The sequence below is a fragment of the Symphodus melops genome (genome assembly GCF_947650265.1).
Source record: "Symphodus melops genome assembly, chromosome: 7".
NCBI classification, from domain to species: Eukaryota; Metazoa; Chordata; class Actinopteri; order Labriformes; family Labridae; genus Symphodus; species Symphodus melops.
Genome location: NC_136697.1, coordinates 9,741,473 through 9,769,331, shown reverse-complemented (window position 1 = coordinate 9,769,331; position 27,859 = coordinate 9,741,473). Strand labels below are relative to the sequence as shown.

At 40.9% G+C, this 27,859-nt stretch overlaps 1 protein-coding gene across 1 annotated transcript; it reads right to left on the bottom strand.

Moving 5' to 3' along the window:
- Positions 1-80: 80 nt before the first annotated feature.
- On the bottom strand, positions 81-27,571 carry col6a1 (collagen, type VI, alpha 1). The gene is made up of 35 exons (XM_079348951.1): positions 27,230-27,571; positions 26,396-26,525; positions 25,507-25,707; positions 25,250-25,409; positions 24,198-24,311; positions 23,967-23,987; positions 23,313-23,333; positions 23,169-23,213; positions 22,988-23,041; positions 22,796-22,840; positions 22,207-22,233; positions 22,084-22,110; positions 21,928-21,972; positions 21,766-21,819; positions 21,172-21,234; positions 21,027-21,089; positions 20,877-20,930; positions 20,739-20,774; positions 20,588-20,650; positions 19,872-19,934; positions 17,549-17,611; positions 16,243-16,305; positions 16,042-16,092; positions 15,416-15,451; positions 14,715-14,777; positions 8,544-8,609; positions 6,543-6,578; positions 6,182-6,218; positions 5,939-5,947; positions 5,702-5,835; positions 4,561-4,667; positions 3,361-3,547; positions 3,106-3,277; positions 2,968-2,997; positions 81-2,314 (listed from the first exon to the last, which is right to left on the bottom strand). The coding sequence occupies exons 1-35, from the start codon at positions 27,309-27,311 to the stop codon at positions 1,710-1,712; spliced, it is 3,027 nt and encodes a 1,008-aa protein (XP_079205077.1). The 5' UTR covers positions 27,312-27,571; the 3' UTR covers positions 81-1,709.
- Positions 27,572-27,859: the final 288 nt, after the last annotated feature.

The window sequence follows — 27,859 nt, the reverse complement described above, 5'->3', positions numbered from 1 at the left end:
TGTAGCCAGTCTCAAGGGGACAATCGAGGAAATGCACTTTCACATTGGCTTCATTTTTCAACCCAGGAGACAAACATGAGTAAAGACAGTTTGGTGTAGCAACCTTTATTGAAGGAGCTCTTACAACATTACTGAGGTTTGAGTCCTCAGGCAAAAATATCTTCTTCAAAAACATGGCAGATACACTGAGACTAATAGCACCACAGATAACAACATTACAGTGACTCTGCGACACTGATAACAATAAAACTGACGGTGTGGAGCTGACAATCCATGGATCTTAAACTTGCGTTTGTTTTGAGTGTGTGTGTGTGTTTGTGTGTGTGTGAGTGTGTGTGTGAGAGAGAGAGAGATAGAGAGAGAGAGAGAGAGAGAGAGAGAGAGAGAGAGAGAGAGAGAGAAAATCATGCTATGAGTTCTATTAGTGTCTTTTTGTAACATCAGCCATAACAGATGTTTTCCTACCTCACTGAGGAAATACGAAGGTGTACGTTTGTGTGTGTCTGTGTGTGTTTGACAGAGGCCCCTTGCTGCACAGACAATAAAGAGCAGGTTTCTGTCATTTGAACCAGTGACCCCAGCACAACTGTTTATAGAACGATCACCCCAGGCCACACATAAAAAAATCCCCTCCAAACACATAGATTTATGTGATGAACACAGAGGTGCTGACATACACACACAGATAGGCGCACACACACACACACACACACACACACACACACACACACACACACACACACACACACACACACAGAATTACACATGTTGAATCCAGCTGGTGGGTACTCATTAGTAACAGGTGAAGATCAGATGGGGTTTGTTTGAGTCTGACTGATGTCATGTCCTGTTTTTTGATGTCGGTTTGATGATCTCATGATACTTTCAAGTGATGTCGGGTTTGAGGTTTTACTGAAGTTTTACTGACTTTTGAATTATCTTTAATAGGACAAAACCTAAAACAAACAGTGATCAAATTAAGAATAATTTTGGTCCAGCGTCAAACACTTGTGTGCGTGTTTGAGATTCACAGATTTAAGTAAAACTAAGACACCAACAAACCTGACACCACTTGAAAGAGTGGTAAGAGCTACATAGACTAGTCCACATTAAATCCTCAACACAAAGTCTTTAAATTGAGACACCTAGCCCTGTTGAGCCATTTTTAACCCAGACGAGTTTAACTTAAAGTAATCAAAGTCCGGTCAGACTAGTTCATACAGGGATGATAGGGTGATGCAGGGATGCAGAATACCTGAGAAGAAACCAGCTCCATGCATTTAACAAAAGAAGAATTTTGGTTTTATTTGTGCCTAACACTGACAGCTTTCCAGGACTGAAACAACCCCTTCTGATATGGGACTTTTTCCACCTTGAGCATTGCCCTGCAGGCAGCCATTCCTCCCAGCTGTGAACTATCAAAACAAGCTCCAAACTCAAGTGTAGTTTAGGTTAGCACCATCACTTTGTTTATCTTTTAATGATCCCTGCCTGAGATAGTCTGCCTGGAGGAAAAGCTCAGGGTAAAAAAGTTCCAAAAGAATTTCATAGACATTTCCATTTTTTCTGCCACACAATCATTTGTCGTTTGTGACATTTCTTCTTCAAAAAATACTCAAACACAGTGTATTGTAAATGAGTGAGACTGGATATTTATAATGGGACTATAAATCTAAAGCGTGTTGGTCCTGTTGTTGGAGAACCTGCGCTCAAGGCAAAGAAACCCTGCGTGAGACGGTTTGGTGGAAGACCCCGCGGAGCAGAGAGGGGTAGTCTGGGACACGGAACATGTGGCGCTGGGCGTAGGTGATGTCGTCTGGACGCCCCCTGCTCACCAGAGTGCGCAGGTTGGCCTCATTGACTTGGCTGCCAACAGAGATGACAAAGAGCTCCACACCAGCGCTCGACAACTCTTTAACACGCTTTTCCAACAAGGGCTGGGTGATGGCCTGAGACCTGCCATCAGAGAACAGCAACAGCTTCTTCCCGCCTCCAGCTGCATCCCCACGGCCTCGTAGATTCTTCATCCCAACCTCCATGGCCTCCAACATGTTGGTGCCATCATTTTGGAAGGTGGCTTCCATGGTTTTATTGGTCAACAGTTCCAGGTTGTCGGTCAAGGCCTGCTCAATGCGGGCGCTTCGGCTGTACTGACCCAGACCCACCCTGACGGTCGCTCCCCTGCTTTTCTCCGCCTTCAGGAAACGCTCGGCCACACGATGGACAAAGGTCTTGCTCATCTCAAAATTCTTCTGGCCCACGCTGGCTGAACTGTCCATCATGATCAAGACATCGGCACTGCTGGAGAACTTGACTGCAAAACACAAACAGACATAATTAATCTAATCAACAGTTGTTTTCATTCATTATAGAGATGGCAGACAAGACAGATAGCAACCACTAAACAGTTAAAAAAGAAATGAACATTTCCAGTTCAAAGCAAAGGGATGCTTACAGTGTTGAACTCTGCATCCTCCTAAGCCTTTAGTCATATAAATGCACACCATTTAAGAAGGGGAGCTGAACAGTACTAGGATGGCGTAACATTCAAATAATAAAGTAACAATCCCTCTGAGTACTCCAGCTTCCTCCCACAGTCAAAAGACCTACGAGTGAATGTAGGTGTGGCTGGTTGGCTGTCTCTGTATGTCAGCCCTGTGATTGACTCGCAAACAGTCCAGTGCGTACCAATGAGAGCTAGGATCTCCCTTGGCAAGCCCAAATGGGAAAAGCAGTAGAGATAATTGGTGTGTACAGCGCCAATTCATGACAAATGATATCTCGAGACAGCAGGTAAAAGACCTTAGTCAATGTTATAGCTCAGCTCGGGATCAGCTGTCGGTCTGGCTGCAGTCGTATTTTAGGCTGTGTTGGAGATACCAACACTGGTGTCTATCCTGATACTACTGAAGTAAGAGGCCAGCCCTATGTGTAGTTCTTATTATTGGAGATGAAAAACAGACTTACTGGGACATTTGTAGTCTGGGCACTTCTTATCTGAAAGGGAGAACAAAACAGGTAAAATCAGTTTAATTGTAGTTTATATATAAACTTTGACACATTAAAATTACAGACAATATTCTGCACTTATGTCTGTATGTTTACCTTTACAGATACTTTCTGTGAGGTTCTGCAGGAAAGTGTCATCGAGCAGCTCTGCAAAGTTGTCCAGGACAAAAGAAAAGCCGGGTTTTGGGTCATTTTTACAGATCACATCCTCCAGCTGCTCCTGATTGGGATTACGGCCCGTGTAGTCTTTAATTCCTAAACCGCCCACCTGAAGAGGAGGAGAGATGTTTATATGTTTAGTATATCAGTTTTGGAGCATTTACTACGTCTCTCCATGTGTATTCTACTCACCCGGACGTTGTTACCACAGAGCACGTTGAGGGGAACCCTGTCCCTGGTAATATCAGAGCGTCCGTCGGTGAGAACCAGAACAACGCGGTTTTCCTTTGTCATCAACTTCACCGTGTTTTTCAGAGCGTAATCGAGAGCCTCGCCTGTGTAAGTGGCCTCAGCCAGCCAGTTCAAGTCTTTCACCGCCCTGTACGCACACACACACACACACACACACACACACACACACACACACACACACAATGAACTGTCAAAAATAAGTCAAATCTTTATTTATTTATTTTTTTGATTATGCTTTAGCTATAGCTTAGCACAAAGACTGTGAGCAGGAAATGGTTAGCCTATGTCAAATGTGATCAAAACCTCTAAATATGTAGTATTAGCCAACAGTTTTGTCACCAATTCAGCCAAGACTAGAGACTTCGTTATTTAAAAAACAATCTATCAAACAGTGAGGGAGATTTATGTTGGTGAAAAAATAGAATCAGAAATAAAATCAGAAATAGAAGATAGTGTGTTCGGATACATCCAAACAAAGCCTTCCTTCAGTCTCTGCCTTCATCCACAGTTAAGCGGTTTTTCAGCTATGACAAAAACCTGCGGTGTGTTTGTATTGTAACCAGGCCGTGTGTATGACTCACATGTTGGCTGAAGAACAACTCTGAAGAAGAAGCAAAAACTTTCCCTATATTATTCAGTGTGGATCAGAATGCATCAACCTGAATCTCCAGATAACGTCTAAACACATTTATGATTACTTCCCCCTAACAGCACAGTCACTTTGGTCATTTCTGTTTGTACAGAGATCAAACACACGGAGGTTTCATGGGGACTTAAAGAGTCCTATTTCTTTACCAAAAAGTTCTGCATTCAGACGACAAAGACAAAGATAACAACCGTGCACACGGCTAAACATCTACTGTAAATAACGCTTTAGTATATATGCCAAGCCAGTTGTTGGTGCTGTGATTTTCTAATGAAACGACATGCTCATGCGCCCAGTCATCCCTTGGGAGGATTCTGAATGTATTACTAAAACACTGAAGACTTCCCACAAAATGCTGTGAGGCTGATGTAGAGTTGACACATGGAGAACATTTGTAACCTGAAGCCGAAGCCCTGAAATGAAATCTCTTCAGCAGAGGTACGGTACAGTCAGAGATCGAGCCTGGCTGGTTGCTTGAAGGCACGTGAACTCACTGTTTGAAGTCGGCGAGGGTGTTCACCGTGCTGCCCAGCTGGACCACTTCCTGTGCTTGGGATCCACTGTACTGGACTACACTCACCTTGGACTCATTGGCTGCAAACTGGAAAGAAAAGCATTGCATGGTGACCGTGTGTTTTGGTCTGGTTGTGTGTTATGTCTACAAGCATGTGTTTTCCTCCGTCAACATTTCTGTGTCCCACCCATCCTGACTAATTATATCCAAACTGGAAGAGAAGAGTCACTGGAGAGACATAAAAACACGTTCCAAAACCAAGAGACAGCATCTCCCGTTGACACTTACTATTTTGAGGTCTGTTCTCATAGCTGCATTTCCTAACATCCCAGAAAACACTTTTTGCCACATTTTGGGGATAATTTTAAATAAACAACACAATCCTCAGAGGTTAAATGTGGGATATCGTACAGAAAATTGGTGAAGAGAAATGGATATAAAAAACTATTTGATCAAATCCCAAACCAAGGGACCTGATGTTCAAACCATTTGGATCTGGGAATTTCCTTTTCGCTATCTAGGATCTGATAATTTAGTCCACCGTTGTTGCTTTCTCAATGAATCCCATGAAAGGATTGACCTTATTCAGATAATACATACATTTTTTAAAGATGTACATTTAAAGATTTAATGCCTTTATTTGATGGAACAGTGGATAGAGTACGAAGAGAGAGAGAGTGGGGAATATGGGGAGATGATAGCCTCCGTACCTGAGGCGCTACCTTACTGCTAAGCTATTGGCGCCACTTGATACAGACTTTTAAAGATGACCAGATCAATATTAACAGCACTATTGCTATATATAACAGTTGAATATTTTGTTTGATATAAAGGTATGCTACCAAATGTGTGTTGCTCCACTGATCCAGTCTGAATCCAGACCTTATCTGGGATAACCCTGAATTTTGGGTTAAAATGATCCCAACCCTACTCAGAAGTTTAGGAATTAACTCAAACTAGACATTTATCGGGGATAAAAAGCAAGATTAGATTACCTCATGGGACTTTGTGAAAATAAAATAAAATTCAACAACCATATTTCAAGATTTGATCCAAACTGATGGCTTTAATATTACTTTGGACAAATGGGCCCAGGACATCATTTCAGAGAGGGACTCTACCTTGACTTGCTGGTCTCTGATCAGTCTGTCGACGACAGTGATGATGAAGTCTTTGGCGAGTGCAAAGTTAGTTGAACCGATACTCTCTGAGCTGTCCACGATGAACGCAAGGTCCAGAGACGCACACTTACACTCTGGTAACACACATTAAAAAACACACAAGGAATGTTATAAAGGCTCTTTAGCAAGAGAAACAATAATGATGATGAATGAGTTTAAAATTCAGCACAAACTTACCACAACAAGCTGAGAAGGGATTCAAAATAGATTGAGGGGGAAAAAAAACACAATCAAAGTTAATTAACTGAGCAGAAACAAACCTAACACGACATTACCTATACATCCTTCACATCCGGCAGGTTTGGGTTGCACGTTTGGCTAATCAGAGACTGGGTTGAAGAGGTCAAAGTATTCAGCATTGGGTACATGTGGCTTCATTTAAGTGAGGGTTCGTTGAAGTGAGCACAGAGTTTAACTTACAGCAGAGCTTCATGATGATATCCAGAATTTCACATTCCTGAAGAGAGAGGTGGAGTACACGTTACAGTACGGCAATACACTGTTAAATCATGTTACATAACTTTTAAAGACAACACGCACAGCCAGGTCGATGACTGTTTTGAGCTGCTCTAAAAATAAAAGAATAAAACATGATAAAGCCGCTGAAAGGCTGCATTTTTTCTGCTCAGGAAATTAGATGTACGTGTTTGGAGTGAATGCCCGGTATCAGGTTTAGACTAGCACAGCCTCAGGGAGGGAGTTAAGTCTGTGGTTTTTATCAACATAAAAGAGGGCGAAGGTCTTGATTAAGTGGACTGATTGAATTTTTTTGTGTACTCACATCAGTTCCTGGTGGTCCGGGAGGCCCAGAAGGTCCCTGCAGAGAAAAGGAAAATGAATGAGAAAAAAAAGATAAGGGGACTGGCAGATTCTTCTCTCTGATATATGTGTTTATCTGCTTAAAAAAAAAAAAGACCTCATAAAAGTGTGTCTGGTCTGACTTCAGGATGAGAGAGCTAGTCCTGGAAGAATGTTTTTAACTTGAATTTAAAAAAAAAGTCATTTCTTTGGAAAACCATTCCTCCTTTGACTGCAAACCAAAATCCCTCAGTCACTGAACCCACATCCACACCCACACTTTGTGCACCGCTATCTTTCTGCAACACAGCATGTGAATCTTACAGAAGTTCATTACCACAGAATTCTGTTGTTTTGTTTCCACTCAGCTGCAGGGAAACCATCTGTTTGGTTTTAATAGACATTGAAACTCAGTTTAAGAGCATTCTTTTCTGTGACAAAGATGCCAGCGTAGCTCGCATGTGTGCGCAAAGGAAAACACACGGGGGGGAGAGAGAGAGAGAGAGAGAGAGAGAGAGAGAGAGAGAGAGAGAGAGAGAGAGAGAGAGAGAGAGAGAGAGAGAGAGAGAGAGAGAGAGAGAGAGAGAGAGAGAGAGAGAGAGAGAGAGAGAGAGAGAGAGAGAGAGAGAGAGAGAGAGAGAGAGAGAGTTAATTGTAGTTGAGAGAAACGGTCCTAAAAACACATGATGCAAACAGTTCATACAGAAATATGCAGCAGAGACACGAGCCAGAAAAGAGGCACAAAGAGAACAAGGAGGAAAGGGAGGAGAGAGAGAGAAGGGAAAGTGTGAAAGGTTACAGTTTGAGAACATGAATTCATGCATCGTGTTATATTTAGATTCGTTGATCTTTTCTCATGATCCAATACCAAAAAGTTTGACTTGCCTTTGTTTGAAAGGGAATTGCCCGATCTTTCCTACATGCTGTGAGCGACACTATGAATTTTTTTCAAAATGTCCTCACATAAAGTTTGCTATCGTATTTAGTGATGGAGTGATTGAGTTTATAAATGGTTTGATGATATTCTCTTCAATATTTCACCAAATTATATGAGATTGGTTCTTCCTAAACTGTTCACCATTAAAGGCAAGGCTTATGTTTAAACCGACTTCGTGGGCGTGTGCACATCACACTTCGGGCTACCCCTGTATAAGTCAGTGCCCTAGTGCCACTCACTGACAAAAAAAATACTGGACACGCCTCAGTTACCAATGCTCAGAACACAATAAGGATTCATCAGGCACAGCAGTTTTGTTTGACTTTTACAGTCCTGGTGCCGTAAATACTATACAGCACAGCTTGTGTATTAATGTGCGAAAAATGCATGGAGTGTATTTCCCTCCAAACAGTGCCTGGTATGTTTAGGGAAAGATTGAAAGTAAACCTAAATAAACCACTTCTTAAGTCTTTAATGGGAACTGAAAAAGCTAGTGGTTGAGCTTACTGCTGGTTCACCTTTAAACACAAGACCCGATGCTTGCTTTCAACATTTTTATTCTGTTGACCGTGTGGATTCTTTTCTATCAATAATGCATCGACTTTTTCACTGGTCAGAGGTAAATAATCAACAGGAATTTTGGTTTCTTTGTTCTGCAGCCTGCAGCTTGGTTCGGAGGGGAGAAAAGGGAAATGAAGGTAAGGGGGCGAGTCTTCACAATGTTGGGGGTGTGGCTTGCACAGGTGTGGTAGAAGTCAGGTATGGTGATGCTGATTGAGTGGAGCTTGTGAGTTTAACAGGACCATTGTGGTTTTAAGTTTGTTTCCATGTAATGTAATTGAGTAAAACTTCCAACCTATAGGCCACTTTTAACTGTAAATATTTCAGATGTTAAATGACCTAACACACTTATTACTATGAACAGGTTAATAGTTTAAAGGGGGAGATGTTCTCTGCATGTGTGGACATCAGCATGTCTTAACATGCATCCACATGCACACAAACCTACAACAATCAGCTCATGCCATGCTTTCTTGGTATTCTTACCGGATTGCCCTCAGATCCTCTGTGACCTTTGGCCCCTTTTGGTCCTGGAGGTCCTGGTTCACTGTTCTGTGATTTAAAAAGAATAAGAGAAAATTGAATGTGATGTACAGAAATGTTTGTTTTGTGTTAATAAATGCACAACATGTGTTCTGGTTTGTATATCAGTCAAAGTCTGTGCAGAACAATCATGTTTGTCTCCATACAATTTTATTTCATTTTTTTTGTCTGTAGTAATGACCCACTGAGGCTTATGATTTTAACTCCGTCCACCAGTCGGTGTAGACCTGAAGGAGCCTCCCAAGAGAACAGTGAGTCTGAGAAAGTCTTAAAAGTTCTTGTCAGATCTTTTCTACACAGGTCTGCAGAGAGCAGCAGCTAAAGCCCCTCCAGCTGCTGCTCTCTGGCCGGCTGATCGCTGTGAGATTATGATCCTGAGTGTTGAAGTGTGGAGAATAAACAGCTTAACCTTCGTCTTGTGTTAGGGTCGGCACCGACCCGTTTTAGTTTTTAAATGCATAAAAGAACCACGTAACTTTTTTTTTTTGCATCAAGGCTTTTTGACTTTGTCAGGAATCTCTATTTCAACAAAATCAAACATTTATTTTGGTTTTCACTAGATTGTAAAATGCTCTGGTTAAAATTATGACCTTGGTGTTGTTAGGGTCGGTTTTGACCCAGTTATAAAAATAAGATTATAAAGCAATAATTAGAGCCAAAATTGAACACACATTGACAGCCAGCTCCTCTCCCAATCATGTGAGCTTTAGGGGATTCTCATTTTACCTTGTTATCCAGTACAAAAACAAAACAAACAACGACAGGCATTTCCAGACATGTGAGGTCAATTCAGTATAGAGTTGGTGACTTGCAGAGTGCACATCTCCAATTTGCCGCATGCAAAAATGAAAAAAAGATTTACAGTGAAAGAAGTTCTGGATAATATTTTTGCTGAAAATGAGGGAGTGGACACAGAGCAGCATAGTGATACGGATGAACAGGTTTCTGAGGAGAAAGACAATGTGGAGTATCATCCAGAAGACACAGACACATCTGATGAGTCTGATGAGGAGGTCACCGGTGGTGAAGCGACTCCCGCTGAAAGATTCAAGTCCAAAAGTGGTGAGATCTGTTGGAGCTCATTACATCATGATTTACATGGTAGGGTAGCTGCTGCAAATGTCATCAAAATGACCCCTGGAATCTCAAGGTTTGCTGTGACGAGAGTCACTGACATCAAGACATGTTTTGAGCTATTTATGCCATTGTCACTAAAAAGAGTCATCATTGCTATGACAAACCTTGAAGGAAAAAAAGTCCATGGCGACATGTGGAAAGACATGGATGAGGAATACCTGGATGCTTATATTGGTGTTCTTTTTTTTGCTGGAGTGTACAGATCCTGCAATAAGGCCACTGATAGTCTCTGGGATGCATCGACAGGTAGAAATATTTTCCAGGCAACAATGTCACTTCAGACCTTTCATATGATATCAAGAGTCCTCAGATTTGACAACCAGAGCAAGATCTGACATGCTTGCCCCCATCAGGGATGTCTGGGACACATGGGTGCAGCTTCTTCCACTGATGTTCAACCCAGGGCCATAGGTGTTGTGTTTTACAACATCCTCGATGTATCTGCATATAATGCATTTGTGTTGTGGACCCACATCCACCAAGTAATGGAAAAATAATAGTAAATATACATGGGTCGAAATTGACCCGTAACACCATAGATGTTACTATAGTTAAAATTATTAAAATGAAAAAATAAATAAAACAAATTTATTTAAGAGATGTGTTCTAATACCCCTCAGTAATAGTCAGGTAACACAACAACCTTTTATTTATTTATACAATTCTCTTGAGGTTCATTTTACCATTTTTTTAAATTGAAATCGAGGGGTATACTGACAAAAAAAAGGCCCAATGGCCCACACCAAAAATATTAAAACCAATATTTTCATGGATAAGGAAGCCTAACAAGGTAACCAAGAGATGAGAAACAAATTGGATGTTAGATAATTGTTTTCAGTGTATTTTACAGCTGATTTAAGACATGGGTCAAAACCGACCCGTTAACATAAGAGATGGTAACAGAAAGCTAACACAAGACGAGGGTTAACACAGTAAATCAATTTAGGAAAATTATCCTGTCTTTAGGTTTCATGTTCCCACAGTCAAAGAAATGTGGGCACTTGGTGACAGCTGCAAAGAATTATACAATCACAGCAAAGTACCAAACTGAGAGCCAAATGTGTTACTGATGCTCCAAGAACAGATTGAAATGTCTTTAAATGTGTGGACTCAAGACTCATGTTGTATGTTGATCCTTAAAAAGGTGTATGTTATCTTTAAATGTTCCCAATGTCCTACAACATCGCCAACCGTCTCTCTGAGTTCAACATGTTAGGTCGATATTAAGATGCAGTAAAGGGCAAAGATCAGATAAAATCACTGTCCAGTCAAAGATCATGACAGTATGATGTTTTAGCCCTTTGAGCTGAGTGTGATAAATCTATGTACGTACAGTGGACAGATACAAGAGAAGTGCAGAGAGACGGTAATGCCAACCACCTGTACTTTAATACACACCTACACACACACACACACACACACACACACACACACACACACACACACACACACACACACACACACACACACACACACACACACACACACACACACACACACACACACACACACACACACACACACACACACACACACACACACACACACACACACACACTTTCAACCTGGGATAAGAACACATAACACATTTTTCCAATTACTGCACATTCTCAACTTCAAACGTTCTGATGTGAAGAGCAAGTACCATATCATCCACACTCTCACACACACATACACACACACACACACACACACACACACACACCTTGATCTTATGCCGTCATTCCTAATGACACACAGCCAGATGTAACTGATTGTCGTATCTTTTTGAAGATGTGTGTATTATCATTCCAGAGTGTGTTTGTCAAAAAGTGAAATAGGTGTAAAAGTCAAAAGGTCAGTCTCCACCTTTATCTTCTCCTCCGACACACCCTGTCGATACCCTGCTGTCCCCTCTGGCCAGAGAAATGAAGGCAACAAACAACATGTCTGTGCAGTGTGGAAATATTTAACCATTTAAATGACAAATCTAACTCACAAAGACAATCACAATAAAGACAGGGCTAAAAGATGATCAGAAAAAGTTGTCGGGCAGTTTGTTGTCTCTTCATCTGAAATCAAACTGGTGACTTTTCCTCTCTTCCCAAACAGTGACAGCCGGATGTTAAACTTGTGGGAACAAACCAGCGATTGTTCAGAGAAATGGATGGATAAATGCCTCTGGAGAAAAGTGGATAGATTCACTTTTTCCACTGAGATGGACCAAATATGGTAACTTATTTAACATCTTATGAAAGACTGACCAAAGTGAATGCTGCAGAGAGAAGATAAGGGATATTTCATTTAAGAGAAGAACATAAAAAGTTGTAATATTACGAGACATTATCTATGGTTGAAAAAATTAAAAAGGCAAAATGTCATAACTAGAAGCCCTTGTAGGCAGATTTTAAGCGAGAAGTTGTTGGCTCCCACATTTCAGTCATTGTGCAGAACTAAGCTAAGCTAAAGGGCTGCTAGCTGCATGTGAAACTAGACTGTGGGGGATTTTTGCACATTTTAGCTATTAGTGTATTTAGCAACACCAGACCAAGAGGCAGGACCCTGATTACTCTTTTGAAAGTTGCCTGGGGGCAAAAAAACTGAGAGAGAAAAAAAGTTTGACCAAAGTCAGGTCAGTTTAGAAAAGTTGTGAAATCCTAACCAATTTAAAATTGAAGTTCTATAAAATATAAAAAGTGGTTTGTAATCTGAAACACAAAGCACCGACTTTAATTTAATGAAAAGAAGGCTCAACACCGGATATTAATGTGATTAATGCATGTACCATGTGATCTCATGGTGACAGTAAACATAAACAATACAAAGAAAGACCACAAGCTTTAAAACAGCTCTGCAGCAAAAAAAATTAAAGCAGAATGCTTAAAAAGTCTGTATGAGAAACGGGTGTAAACCAGGTCACTACAGTAAAGTTTCCATCTCTACATGGACTTGAGGTGAGATGGTTCCTATTAAGTTCTCTCTGCCTCAGGATGTTTGCTAACGTTAGCTTCAGGAGCGAAAATGGTCTGAATGCTCCGACTCCTTTTTTTCTTCTCTTACTTATTACTCTCACTCTTAAAGCTCCTGAGAGGAACTTTTCTTCAATGTTGTTTTAGGCACCACTTGAATTTGAGCAATGTACAAAAGGTTTAAGTCTGGATCTTACCAATCTTTACATTATCAGACATCTGGGATCTGGGCGAAACGTTGGTACCCAGACTAGATTTTCCCTCTCCCTACTAAACCATGATTCATTTCTTTATTTTACCAGAGGAAAACTCGCTGAGATTTTAATGTATCATTGAGAGTTTCCTGTCCAAGACAGGCAGCAGCACAGTAAACAAAGTTACTAACAAACAATGAGCAGCGATACACACAGCTGTAATATTAGATACAGGACTATAATACATTAAAAGACTGTCAAAGATTAGGCAGGACATCTAAAGTCATTCAGATTCCCTTTCAAAGGTTCCAGTGAGAGCTCAGTTTAAGGTCTTTAACTAACCTTAGTTCATGATTCAGTCAAAGATCTGAATCATGGGACCCTCCCACCTGCATCTCCTAACACCTGTGTCACTGACGCATTATTCCTAAATTAAGTTAATTTGACAACTCAACAACTTAATGATTATAAAAGGCTTTTTAAATGTTTTTCATTGGTTGTGTATACTACGAATAAATAAACATCTCTTTGTCACAGAAAGTAGAAGGGAAAAGATCTCTTTAGCAAGTAACTGACCCAGAAGTCACAGTCTCACCGTTTGGCCACCATGTCACTTTTGCTTTAAAGCCACGCCCTCTTCCATGCGCTTGGTTTTAGCTCATTCATTTGACTTTCTGACCACTACTTTCCAAAGACAACCACAATCCCGTAGCCTGGTTGATGCACGTTTTTTCTTGTTTATATTTCAGTTAGAAAACCCATCCAGAAAAAATGAAATGGAGCAAAAACCACCAGTAGCCTTTACAACTTTATTCCAAAATGGTTTCCTCTAAACTGACTCATTTGGCGGGAATGATTTGAGTGGGTGGTTCGGGTGCTTCACAATCAGGCTTAGATGTATGATCTTTAGAGAGGTTATGGGATTTTTCCTGCAAAAATGCTGCCCAAAAAGTTAAGAAAACTGAGAAAATAAACATTTGGGCAACAATCTCATCTAATCTACACAAGAGGCTAACTGATCTGACACTGTAAAGTGAAGGCTTTGAAAAAAGAGAGCTAAGCATTCTTTGTCGTACGGATGAGAGAAAAGTACAAACATGTGCAGAAGTGTTTACACCACCAAACTCAGAACCCTGGAAATGCTGCAATTTCAATGTAAACACGACCAAGTTGACCCCGGGCTTAAAATCTTACGCCTGACATGCTATAAGGACACGGCTGGTCACACACGCATGGTCTCCACATTCAAATTAACAATCATACACACACACACACACACACACACACACACACACACACACACACACACACACACACACACACACACACACACACACACACACACACACACACACACACACACACACACACACACACACACACAAACAAATGCACACAGACTCACTAAAAGAGTAATGTAGTCCCTCCATCGTTTCTGTTCATTTCCTGGTATCCTTGACAACGACATACACACAGCTGCATCAGCTCAAAGCCCTCTTCCCCAATGACACACACACACACACACACACAGACACACACCTACACTCACACACACACACCCACACATCAGAAAGCATTTCCAGCTGCAGTACAGAAGGAGAGTGTGAGAGTAAGATGGATTGACTGAGACAAACAACAGTAAAGAATGTGAGGGTCTGATACTAAAAACTAAATATAAGACAGAAATTAAAAAGAAGAAACATTTTGTTCAATACTGCAAGAAGAGCAATAAATATGTAACTGTGCCCATAAACCAAGAAGTATGACTCACATCCTGAGGCTACTCTCTGCCAGAAAACAGAGCGAGAGGAGATAAAAATGAGAACAAGACTCACATCAGGGCCTGGATCTCCGGGCTCTCCGTCGTCTCCCTTGGGTCCAGGGGTTCCCTTATTGCCCTGAAGGTCACAGGGTGAGATAACAATTGAGCATGGTTTGATTATTAGCTGTTTTTATGCAGTTCAACACAGATGTTTGAAGGCGACATTTTATGAAAATTTTGAGTGTCTATCGACACACAAAATGTGAAATTGATCCATCGAGTCTTTTGTTTGTGGTCTTCACAAGTCCAAATTCTCTAAGTTTGTGACATCACAAGTTGGCTTCTGTTAAAAAATAAAACCCTCCCCTCCCCTGTTCTCTCCACCCGTTGACTCCACCCCAGACTAGAGCTAAACTTTTGTGTAGATCCTCCATTTTTATTGTCTCTACAGAGGAGTGATGTCTAAAAGTCAGGGGTTTAAAGAGACACACACACCAAAATGGAGCGTTCTGAGAGAGCTGGTTTCTACAGGGTCACAAACCTGCTCTGGTGCTTGATTCATGTTTTATTCTGACCACAGCACAGATGTTTCTTTTAGACCACAGAGGACTGTTTGAACAGGTGAAACCCAAACCAACTAATAACCTAATGCAGTGTGCTTGGGAGATGAATCTATCATTCACTAAACTTCCTATAACCAACCAATGAGCACTCTGAACTGAACTGACATATTGTGCCTCTAAATTCTTAAAAGGAATTGGACAGATAACTTACCGGCTCGCCAGAGTCTCCACGAGACCCGGGATAACCCTGAAAAAGACAGCAATGTTCAGGATTCAACACAACGTATGATCCGCATGGACTCCTGTTCATTCTAGAAAATAGAGCTTTAACATGATAGCTTGTACAGTACTCCGGCATAAAGACTGTTAGCGAGAGCCTTTATTCTTCATCAAGTCAAAAGAGAAATCATCTTTCAAATCCTGATCTTCTACATTACATTAGCACTGTGCAGCTGCTCTCTGATGATTCTGTTATTAAACCATAATAGAAGAACTTATAAAAGGTACACAACCTTTGTGTTTCACAAATTAAAGAAACGTGATGCACTTAAATATTTTGATGCACCTCATTAAGTTTTGATCAATATTTTGTTCATATTTCTAGTTTCAGAATGAAAAGAATTTGTCTTGTGTTTATTCTGCAAAATATTACAGGAAGAAATTTGCAGATTTTCTCATTTTGCCGTTCAAAAGGTTTGAATCAAATATTATGACTTACGTACATATCCATATGGACTTAGTTGTAAATACAAAGGTCAATGAAATGACGTCACATTCAGTTAAAATACCAATAAAGGAACTGACAGACTTCTGCAGAGCTCTTGGACACAAACGTACCTGAAAACCTGGACAACCTGCAGTGCCGTTTCCTTGTACACCATCTTCTCCCTGAAATATACAAAGAAAAACATTAAAAGATCCCTTCACACACACACACACACACGCACACACACACACACACACGCACACACACACACTTGACAGGGAATATGATGAATGGCACACATCTGTGTCCTCCTCTGTGTCTCTCACACTCACCCTCTCCCCCAGCTGGCCTCTGTCTCCTGGAGCTCCTTTGATTCCTCTCGGTCCTTTGGGTCCCTGCGAGTTAAAAGAAACCACCCGATTAAAAACATGTGAAATGTGACATGGCATGTGTTTAATTCAACATTTGGATTCTCTCAAGGCACTTGTGTGTTGTACTGTATGTGTGTGCGTGGGAGCAAAGCAGTCCTCATGTTTCACAGCGACTTTGAAGTTATGCAACAGTCAGTTTCTGCAACTGTCTGTGTCGGCGAACTGGAACAAAAGTGAGATAATCTGTGTGCTATAACAAAAGGTTCACTTGGAAATGGTTTTAATGTACATGATTGCTGACAACCCAGTTTCTGATGATGTTTTTTTTGGCTTTGAGAGCAAATTCACATCAAAGATGCTGCTCCTCTGAATTAGCCTTCAAAAATTTAGAGAGCGACTTCAAATGTTTGGTTTTCTAAATATTTTCTAAAAAGCAAACATCTTTCGCTGATAACTTCAGAGTTTAACACATTAAACTAATAAAAAGTGTTTGTATAAGTTAGTTCTTCTTCACATTAAGGATTCATGATATCAGTTAAAAGGATGTCTTTGTTTGTAAAGACTTTAATCTATTACATCAGGACTGTGTGGGTCTGGGTTTGTTAGAATTTAATGGACAAATACTTGGCTTTCATTAGATTCTGATGACTTGATCCAGACTGAGCCTCTCGCACTTAAAGCAGACGAGACAAGGTTGGACAAAATCATCAATTAATATATCTTTTGAAAAACCCAAAGTGACTAGGGCGCGGTCACACGAGGAATAACTTCGTATTACAGCACATGTAGGCTATATGTTATGAAGCATGCTCAGTTTACATATGGGCGGACTCGAGTGAAAAAAATAAAAGAGGGATGCGCAGCCAAGTCCGCTCCTGCACATCGGCGATCAACACGGAGAGACTGACAGCTACTTTACTGACTTTGTAAAGGAGTCTAAAGGAATCTCGTGTGATTACAGAGAACATGACCGCTACTTTGTGGCTTGTTTGGATTATTTTATTTTTTATTCACCCGCGTGCATGAAGAAGGAAGTATACTGTGCCTTAGCACAGAACAGAGTGGTCACACTGGTCCAACAAACTGGATTTAATGGATGAAGCGTGCTCGAGCACGGTACGGATGTCCAGTATAACCGCACCCTTAGGCACAAAGTTGTGTTTTAGTTCTTGTTTTTGGGGTATTAAACATGTGTACGCTAATTAATAATTAAGTGTGTGTGTGTGTGTGTGTGTGTGTGTGTGTGTGTGTGCTTGTGTGGACTCACTTCTGGACCAGGTGGGCCTTCGTCTCCTCTGTAGCCAGGAGCCCCTGATTTGCCAGGCTCGCCCTGAAAACAACAACAACACCTCTAATGAGAGACTATTAAAACACTCTACAAAAACAAAGACATTAAACTCATGCTGCTTAAAAAAAGAACAAAGAACAGCACAAAGACAAACTTCCACTGACTTCTATTACTCGATCTAATGTATAAAGCACGAAATGGTCTTGGGCCAAAATACCTTATCAGACCCCTCAGGTCCTCTGCGTTTAGTTTTCCTCACTGAATCAGAACCAAGCAGAGTTTCAAAGCCTCTCACCTTTGGAACAACTACCAGAGAACATGAGGCTCTCTACATCTGTAAACTTATTTAAAACAGGACCAACAGCAATGAGAGGTGGGCTGTGTAAGGTGCCCCTGTGGGGGGTATCTGAAAGTCTGGCCCAGCACTGTGAGGTGTGTGACTCAACACACATGGAGCCAACTGTGAGCCTAAATCCTCGGGAAGATGTTCTGAGGTGGATTGTAAAACACAATCCATTTCCATTAAGTGATACAGCAGGTGAGTCTGTGTCCTTCGGGACAGTGAGACTCGATGGCTGATTTCACCATCACAACACTCCTGTGGAGTTTCCAGGGCGCCTCCTCTGAGTACAGATGGAGCACTGAGAGCCTAAATCCATCTCAGTGAGGAAAGACTCGAGGACTTTTAAGCTCTAAAACTTCGGCCCACAGAGCAGATAACACCCTAACATCAAAAGGTTAGCTTATTAAATTATGTTTATATTTGAACATCTCACTTTTGGTTTACGTCATATTTAATCTTCTAAGTGATTGAATGTTTTGTCAATGTCTCCTTTTAATTTCTCTGTTTGAAATGTGTTTGATGTCTGATGCAAAGTATTTGTTGCAGACATGAGTGGTAGAAATTACCCTAGCTTGCCTCTGAATAGCTTTACAAGAATCTAATTTAGTGTTGTTTTGAATTCACTGCATTGCATAATACTTTTTTTTAAAATAATGAGTTGACGATCATCATAAGCATTTATAAACAGGCTCAATTTGACAGGCAGTATCACTCTGCCGTGAAGTACAACAGTACATCACAGCAGCTGGAGGTCAGCATAAAAAGTTTAGTTCAGCACTCAACAGGAAGCCTGAGGTAACACGTAAGTGATGAAGTTAGCACTGTTGTTACTCAAATAAAATTCCATACCTTTAAAACAATCATCTGTACACAAAAAAACAAAGCATGGTACCGAAATTGTCCTTGTTAAATTCAAAGAGTTAGCCCAGAGGGGCTTTTTCTTGAGGATTGCAGGTGAGCTGAGCTGCTGCGTGCTGCCATTAACGAAGTGACCCAAGTATATGATTACTTCAGTTCATTGGTGTGTATATGTATAGAAATGATTTAGTGATTCTGGACTGCCTTTTCTGGTGACTTTTGTTCAAGGCTATCTGTTGTGTCCCTGGTGCCAGACTCTACAAGGCAAGCACCTGGACTTGGCTATAATCAGGAGTAACTAAGTTGAATGATTGTTGCTCTTCTAATGTGACTTTATTCAAGACTTAATACAAAATAAAAAAGTGTGCTTTTGCCAATGTCATGTTGACATAGAAAAAGTTTCCAAAGAAACCCTCCTTAGTCATCGCTGTACGGCAGAATACTGCAGCTTTAGGTGGTTTATGTGCAGCACATGACTGCATGTGCAGTACAGCTTTTTCCTGCCCGTGTGAGGTAAACCCATCTTGTCAGTTCTTCCATGTTTTCTGTTCTGTTCAGTTCAATAAATGTTCATTGAGCTCTGATGAAGAAGGAGGTGCACAATAGAGCCATTGAAGGTTCTGACATCACGGCGGTCTCCACAAATAAGACTTGTAACGTATTATTATTATTATTACTGTGCCTGGTGCCTTGTTAATAAAAAACGGGCTGAGGCTTTGGCTGGAGCCGAAGGAGAGAAGAATTGAGTCAGAGGGGAAAGAGTGAGTATCGACGTTCCCAGGCAGAGAAGCTGAGAGCAGGAGAGGGGAGAGGAGGAGTGGGCAGCACTCTGGGGCTGCAGCCAGGTTCGCCTCTGTTCAAGCCTCCCCTCAACATGAAATATGGACACTAATGCACAAGAGCTAACGTGCACACACATTCTGGCATGAGTTCTCCTCTGTGGAAAAAAAGGATGCTGCCAGGGAGAAAAGTGGGTGGTTCTTCCCCTGAAACTCTCCTAACAGACTAACACACAATGGTACAGCAGCTCCTGTGTGTGTTTGTGTGTTTGTGTGTGTGTGTGTGTATAAAAGTGTGTGATTATATTTGAGTGTGTCTTACAGGGTCTCCATTGGGGCCAGCTGAGCCCTCCCTCCCCTGGTCTCCACGGGTTCCTGGTTCCCCCTAGCAGAGAAAGAACCAAATCTTTAAAATGAAACAAAACTCTTTTGAAATTGTCACAAAAGAAACAAGAAGCAGGAGGAGTTTTAAACAGAGTTAGAACAGCAGGAGAACATGGAGCCGGACTTTATAAATACAGTCTGTGATTCATTAAAGCCACTCTGGGTGTATTTAACTCGACTCAACTGAATTTCCCATGAATTTTGCAGGAGGAAGATTCGGGGGGGGGGGGGGGGGGTATGGGGGTTTCAAGACAAGTTTCAAGATGTTCACATGTGGATGAAAAAACTTGAAGTACTTCACCAAGTTCTGTTGTCTTTTTTTAATTTTTACCACCATACTACAACTGATTACTTGCTATAAACAAGCTTTTTAGAAACATGGCTCTTAAATGTTCTTTTAAGGCATTAAAGAGATACCAATATTTACCATCATAGTGCACTACCTTCACAACTTCAAGGTTTTAAACCAAATGGACGGACAACGGCTCAAGAAGATGAGTTCTGACTGAGTGAATCCTTTCGTTGACATCAGTTACAAAAACATAAGCTTCACTTCTGTCATTTACCTCAATGAGACGTTAAATCAGTACTTCTACTTGTTTTCTACACATGTATTTGTTCTCCTAGAGTTTTTTTGCCTCCTTTGTCACTCACAGGCTCTCCTCTCGGTCCTCTGTTTCCACGAGATCCCTGCTCTCCCTTCTCTCCGAGTTGTCCCTATGAAGACATTTAAAAACACAATGTTAACATGTACTTTGGCTGCTGTTTCACAAAATACTTCAAAGTTTGTTTTAATCTAACTTACTCTCTCCCCACGAAGTCCATCTGGCCCTGGTGCACCCTAAAACACAAACACAGACACACCAGCAGGATATCAGACGAGCTACTAATGATAACAAAACGTTGATGTTTTTCTGGCGTTGATAGCAACTTTGTCACTTACATCATCCCCACGCTCTCCTTTGTCCCCGTCAGCTCCTCGAGGACCTGGATCTCCCTGAAACAAAACAGATATTTCGTGTGTTAGATTTCCTTCTGAGTGTGAAACTATTTGTACTGATTCGTCTTTTATCTTTCTTTTTTTTTTATTTACCAGAGGTCCCAGTGGACCGTAGTTTCCTGGCCTTCCTGGTTCTCCGTCTCTTCCAGGATCTCCCTGAAATAAGAGGATATTATCTTATTAAAGGCCACCAGAAGGTAACATGAAAGATTAGAACATGTTCTTTTTCTGGTCTTACTTTTTCTCCTTTCTGTCCATAAGAGCCGGGGTCTCCTTTTGGTCCGGGCTCTCCTTGGAGACCCTAAAAGTGTAGAAACATAGACACAGTTTCAGCGAATGATTATATGCAGCTGAAGCCACAACACTCTCTGAGGCTGCAGAGCATGTACGCAAATACATTTGTGTGTGTGTGTGTGTGTGTGTGTGTGTGTGTGTGTGTTTGTTTACAGTGGGACTATATGACTCCTTTTAAACAATCTGACAGCAGAGAATGTAAACGAAGCGTGATTAAGAGCGGAGGGCCTCTGTGTGTCTGAGCCTCTGGCTGATACTGAAGTGGCCTGTCTGAGCTTTAAAAAAAAATGTAGGACATAAAAAACAGAAACCAATTGTGTGTGTGTCCAAACACCTTAACATCTGACTGCTTGTGTATTTGCCGTCCTCAAACCTGATATCGTTGTCAGATTATATTAGCGTCTAGTGATTGGGTCCCATCTGGTTGTGATTCAAACTGTCTGTGATGCATGACATGAGTCTGAGTGGAGCTCTGATTGTAGTCCAAGTTCGAGGCCATAACAGAGGGATTAATCTGAGTTTGAGTTATAGGACATACATCTGATCCAGGGGATCCTTTACAGCCGGCAAGTCCGGGGAAACCAGCTTCACCCTAACGAGGACAACAAGAGATTCACAATTAACAGAAATAAAAACAGCAATAAATAAAAAAAAGAAGGGGAAGTGATTTTATTATGGATGTTTCAGGTCTATTACTCACCTTGCGTCCATCAACTCCATCATTTCCTCTTTGACCTTTATCGCCCTGAAAACAAGAGAATAGAGAAAGATTCATTTAGCCAATATTTATTAAGAGCAATCTCCAAAAGAAAAGCATCAAACAACTGTAAAATTAAAATAAAATAAAGGTTCTTACCTTGTAACCTTTGTGTCCTCTTTCACCCTGCAGGAAAACAAAAGACATGAGCCAGCTGGTGAGTTAAACAGCCCAGCAGTCTTGTAACTAACAGTTCATCTTCTTCAAGAATACTTTTGATACCTTCTCTCCTCTGCCACCGCGATCTCCCTGGAAACAGAAAAACACAAGAATCAAAATCATAGCATGAAACAAGTTAAACATAAGGAGTCAGACTTCTATTTGCAAATGTCTGCTTCCTTATATATTAAACAGGTCAAAAACATTAATATGAAGTAACGCAATGTAGCGTGACGTAATGTTAGCTAACATAGCATAATATAATGTAGCTTAAACTAAAGTAACAAAGTAACGTAGCATATGTTAGCATATGTAAGGCATTGTAAAGTAACGTAACAGATGTACCGTAATGTGGAGTAATAAAAAAATAACATAATGTGAGGTATTGTAACGTAACGTAATTTTGCAGATATAGCTGAAGACAAAACCACCAAAAGACAACAGCAGCGAATAAAATAACTGAAACTATAAACATTATGGAAACACTACTTAAATTTGTCTCTGCAAACTTTTGTTTCAGTTTATGTATTGCTCCTCTCAGATCAACTCATTAATTAAGCAAGACGTTTATTGCTATGGAAAAGTCTCTCTTGTTATTTTAAGTTGTGGCGCCGTATGAATAACCATTACTTTTAATAAAGAGTGTCTTTACCTTCATTCCACTGTAGCCAACAGGACCAGGATCTCCCACATTGCCCTGTGACAGAGAAAAAGACACATCAGATCATCCAAGTTTTTATTTCCATCACACCTGTGTGAAAAACCCAACAAGACATTATTTTGCATGTCCGTTCAAATCAGGACGGAGTTGTTATACTTGATGGAGGAGCGAAAGGTCACTTACTATGTTACCAACATCTCCTTTCTCTCCGGGCATTCCTGGTCTACCGGATTCTCCCTAAAATGAGACAAAAAAGAAGCATCGTTTACATCTGTGGACTTTGGTGAAATTTCACTCAGTGCATTGTTTACGATGGGAGTTTAATACATTTTCACATGCTTTGTTATACAGTGTGTCATCCCACCTTGGAGCCAAGGTCTCCTCCTGGTCCTTTAGGCCCTCCTGGAGCCTACAGACAAAAAGAAAGGAAACAAACCATGAAACAGTTGAATTAAGACTGCAAGTAGGGAGAATTTTAGCTGTTAAAGGTCATAAATGACATACTTACATTGCAGTCGAAAGAGCAACACTGAAAAAAAAAAGAAAAGAACAATATGAACACATTAAAGCATGAACAGTGTCTTTGTCTGTCTATATGCTTTATCATCTAGTTTTAAATTAATCTAAGTCGAGTTGCGGTCACGATGTTTTTGGCAGTTTCCCTGTTATCTCAGTTTATTTTTTGAGCCAATTTCAGCTTCCTGTACTTCGACCCCGCCTTGTTTCCTGATCATGACAGAGTTTAGAAACAAGAGAAAGGTAATGAAAAAACACAGACTGTAAACAACTACCGTACATTCCTCACAGATTTATTTCACTAAATAAACAACAGAGGCCTCAAACTGGGTTAAGTGGAGAAATAAGGTTTGTAAACATTTGAATGCCCTGACATGAAGTCTGTATACAACAGTTTGTCTGATTCAAGATGTATCAGATAAACTCATCATAAACTATTTCTAATGTGTCAAAAGGGAAATTAAAGGAATATTCCCTGAATATTCCCTGAGATGAAAAAAAAAAAGAAAAAAGAAACTTAACAAAAGACAAAGCGTCAGTTTGCTTTCAGTTATTGAGATTTTAGGACATTTTGCCGAAACCCTCAAAGAATTCACATCTAATAATTTTGATTGTTACATAGAAAATGTGTTAAAATGAAACATACCGTATCTTTCGTCTCATTTGTCTGAAAAAAAATAAAAAGAATCAATATTAGTTTAAAACCCAAATGTTGATCTATGTCTATATATGAGAGGAGAGATTAAAGAAGAGCAGAGATTAAAGGAGAGGAGAGGATATGATAGGAGAGGAGAGGAGACATTAAAGGGGAGGAAAGGAGACATTAATGGAGAGGAGAGGAAGAAAATAAAAGAGAAGAGAAGAATTGGAACCATACGATGATTTCAATGATGGTTCTGATGGTTCCCATGTGTGTGGATCTAGAGTCGTCTGCTGCTGTGAAGTTTTGTCTGTAGGTTTGACCTGTTGCGATGAGTGACAGCCTGGTGTCCTGGAGAGATGCACAAATAAAAAACCATCAACACATATATGAATACAGAACCTACTACAGTTCTGTATATGCTGTCTGATGCTTCTGACCATGCTGCTGCTAATCTTTCAGACATGAACATAATTTTCATGCAGCCTACATTAAAAACAGTATAATTTATTCCCACAATAAACTTACATACATCACACATCCACTGATATTTACCTTATAAGCATCTCATTTAAAGTTGATGTCAGCTGTTCTTTTTTCTCACCTGAACAAGTGGGCGTGTCTAGATATGTGTGTGTATGTGTGTGCTTTGAGCATGCATGCGTGTGTATGTGTGTTTCCTCTTTTGAGTATAGTTCTTTAAAATTAATGACTTTGGACATTTTACATTCCTATACATCTGTAATACTCAAAACAATGTCCATCCAAAGTCACAATTTAAATTATTTTAAAAATTGCAAACAAACATCTGAACACAGAAAACTATGAGCTGGTTGTTGCAACACCGCCTGAGGGTGGATTTCAGCATAAGTCCCACCTCTGGCAAGGCAATTAACCAATCACATTGAAGGATTTACGTGTGGCCAATAATAATTTATTTGGAGGGGGCATGTCACCCCTGTACACCTCTCTGCAAAGCCCCTGCCCACAGATGTGTTTAACATCTTATCCTAACGTAGCCCCGCCCACATTCAACCAGGGTTAGGAGCAAAGATCAAAAACAGTCACAAAACCTTCTTATAAGAAGTGTCCAAAACAATTCCTCTTGAGTCTTTGAACCAGTACTATTTATTAGTTGCTGTATTCATGGTACCTCTGAGGGGCTGATATGAGTCCTCACAGGTATGTAACTGTGTGTGCACATGTGTTTATGTGCGTGCGTGTGTGTGTGTGTGTGTGTGTGTGTTCGTGCACATGTGTTTATGTGCATGTGTGTGTCTGTGTGTTACCTCCTGGTCAGGTGAGATGGCGACAGCGAACACTTTCACTCCATGTTGTCTGGCTTCGTTGGCGGCCTCTTGCACGCCTCCACATGGCTCTTTGTACCCAGTAATAGGATGCCCATCTGTCACCACCACGATGTACTTGTTCTCATGGTAGTGTGAACCTCTGCATGCACACACACAAACATACAGACACAGTTACAAATGATACCATACGTCTTATTATGGAATCTGCTCCGGTGTGTGTGTGTGTTACTATTTACCCGACAAGCAGCTCAGCCAGGCCCCTCTTGATGGCACAGTCGGTGTATGTGCCCTTGCCGATGTACTCGATGTCAAGGACGTTCTTCTTCAGGGCCTCGCGGTCTCTGTTCATGTCGCTCAGCTCGCGCACCAGCTTCACATCGTCACTGTAGTGCAGAGCTCCTGAGTTCCATGTCAGGATGCGGTCACAGCGATGGCGCCTGGATCAATATGAATATAAAGTACACTATAGTCATCTCAAAAACTACTTCAACCATGTCGCTGTTGTGGTCATGTCATTATGGTATTACAAAGCATGTTAATCGTATCAGTTGATTTGTTGTTTTGAGTAGAGCTAAATGTTGTGAAACCAAAAAACAGTTGTAAAACATAAAACATCAGTAGTGATGGATGCACGGTTATAGCCTATACATCACAGAGGTTAAATAATGAATCATAAAGAATGTAAATTTATGGGCCAGCTCCACATTATTACAGTGTAGAGTCTGATGTAACATTCAAAACCTGTGAAGACTGAATACAAATATGAGACATAATAACCTAACTTTCAGTAGTTTAAAAATAATGAATCAGAACACTTTGGTTTGAATTGAACAGTGTCTTAATGGCCTGTGTGGTTAAATGTTTCAATCAGTGATGGGTGTGGTTGGGTGTGCTCTCAGGTCTGTTGTGCTGTTGCACCTGAAACTACCTGTGATGTCACAACGTCCCATACAATATGTGTATTTTTACTGCAAGGCCAGGAACAAGCAGGTTCCATGGGTTTCAATGGAAGAGCTTAACCTGTAAATACTGTGGTGTCTTTAAACCACCTCATGCTCCTTTAATATGTAGCAAATGTGAACGAATCTCAGTAAATGTTTTTTGTGTGGGGTGCATTGCTCTTACATGTCCTTCAGTTCATCAATGAAGCGATTGGTGAATGCTTTGATTTGTCCGATATAGAACTCTGGAGGTTTCTGTCTGAGGGCCACACTCTCCGACGTATCCAGAACGAAGAAGAGGTCAACTGGACAATCTGTTCACAAACAAACAAACAAACAAACAAAGATGGCTGTCAGAAAAAAAAGCATCAAATAAACAAAGTGAAATCTATGACTCATTTAGAATTAGAAATAGTGTTACGTCAGCACATTCATCACGACAGCAGCATCAGACGTCAGGCCTACATGCAGCATCTTGCACCACACTGGGTACCAAAGAGGCTGATTTACACACCTTCATGCAGGTAGAAGCATGACAGGTGCAGGCCTGTACTCACTGCCAGTATTCATGAAGTGGCTGACTGAATTTACACTTTTACATGTTATATGTAGCTCAGCATGCAGGCAGTGAAACAAGGCCTGAGGTACAATCACCTGCTCTAGTTCTTTTGCACTTGCATATCTTACATCACGTTATGTTTAAGATTCAGGCCCATAAGGACCCATATAAGAGCAACAAGGGCCTACTCGGGGTGGGCTAAGCTACTTTCATCATTTAGTCTTATTTTCAGTTTTATGTGAGTCGGTGCTGTTGATTAGTAAATGTCCTCAGACTCTGAGAAGTATGCAACCCCAAGACAAGGAACATCTGGACTCACTCTTGCAGCAGCCAAACGCTTTAGTATAAGACATGTTACATTCATACACAGACCTTAACATGCAATAGCCTATAATATCAAAATAGAAAAAAATTGTATACGTTTCCTGGGAAGATTTGGGATATTTTCCATAAACTTACCCGCAAACTTGTTTCTTGTCTGCAATTGAGCCCCAGCCATGAAAACGCACAGCAGCGTGAGGAGACTTCTGAGAGTCTCCATGTTTGAACTACGCAAAAACTAAAAAGTTAAAACATATAAAACACCCCAATCCCCTGAAAAATTAACACCGAACCACTCCGGCCCCAAACCCACAAAAAAAAACGATTTGGCGAACTTTTCGTGATCCAGCGCTCCGCCGCAGTTTGTCCAAGGCGAGACCCAGAGCGCGCAGAGGAGGACCAGAGCGCACGACGAGGGAGGGGGAGGAGGAGGAAGAGGAGAAGGAGGAGGAAGAGTTCACGCGCTTGCTCTGGGGAGACGATGTGCAGGAATCGACAGGAACGCGCACGGCCGGGCTAAGAGTTTACACAAAATCAAAGATATGTAGCATGTGCTTCCTTAAAAGGGTCCACATGGAGAGAGACGAGCAGGAATAAACAATCAACCTGCTGATTGTGGAGGAGGCTGCAATGTGCGCTGAGTTGTTTATCTACAGGAAAGAAGTGCGTGCAGACATTACTGTTGTTTATAATTTAAATTGTTTCAGAATTTGTATAATGAGATATACGAGGCATTAATTAATAGATGCAAGGGGCCCTGGGTAACAA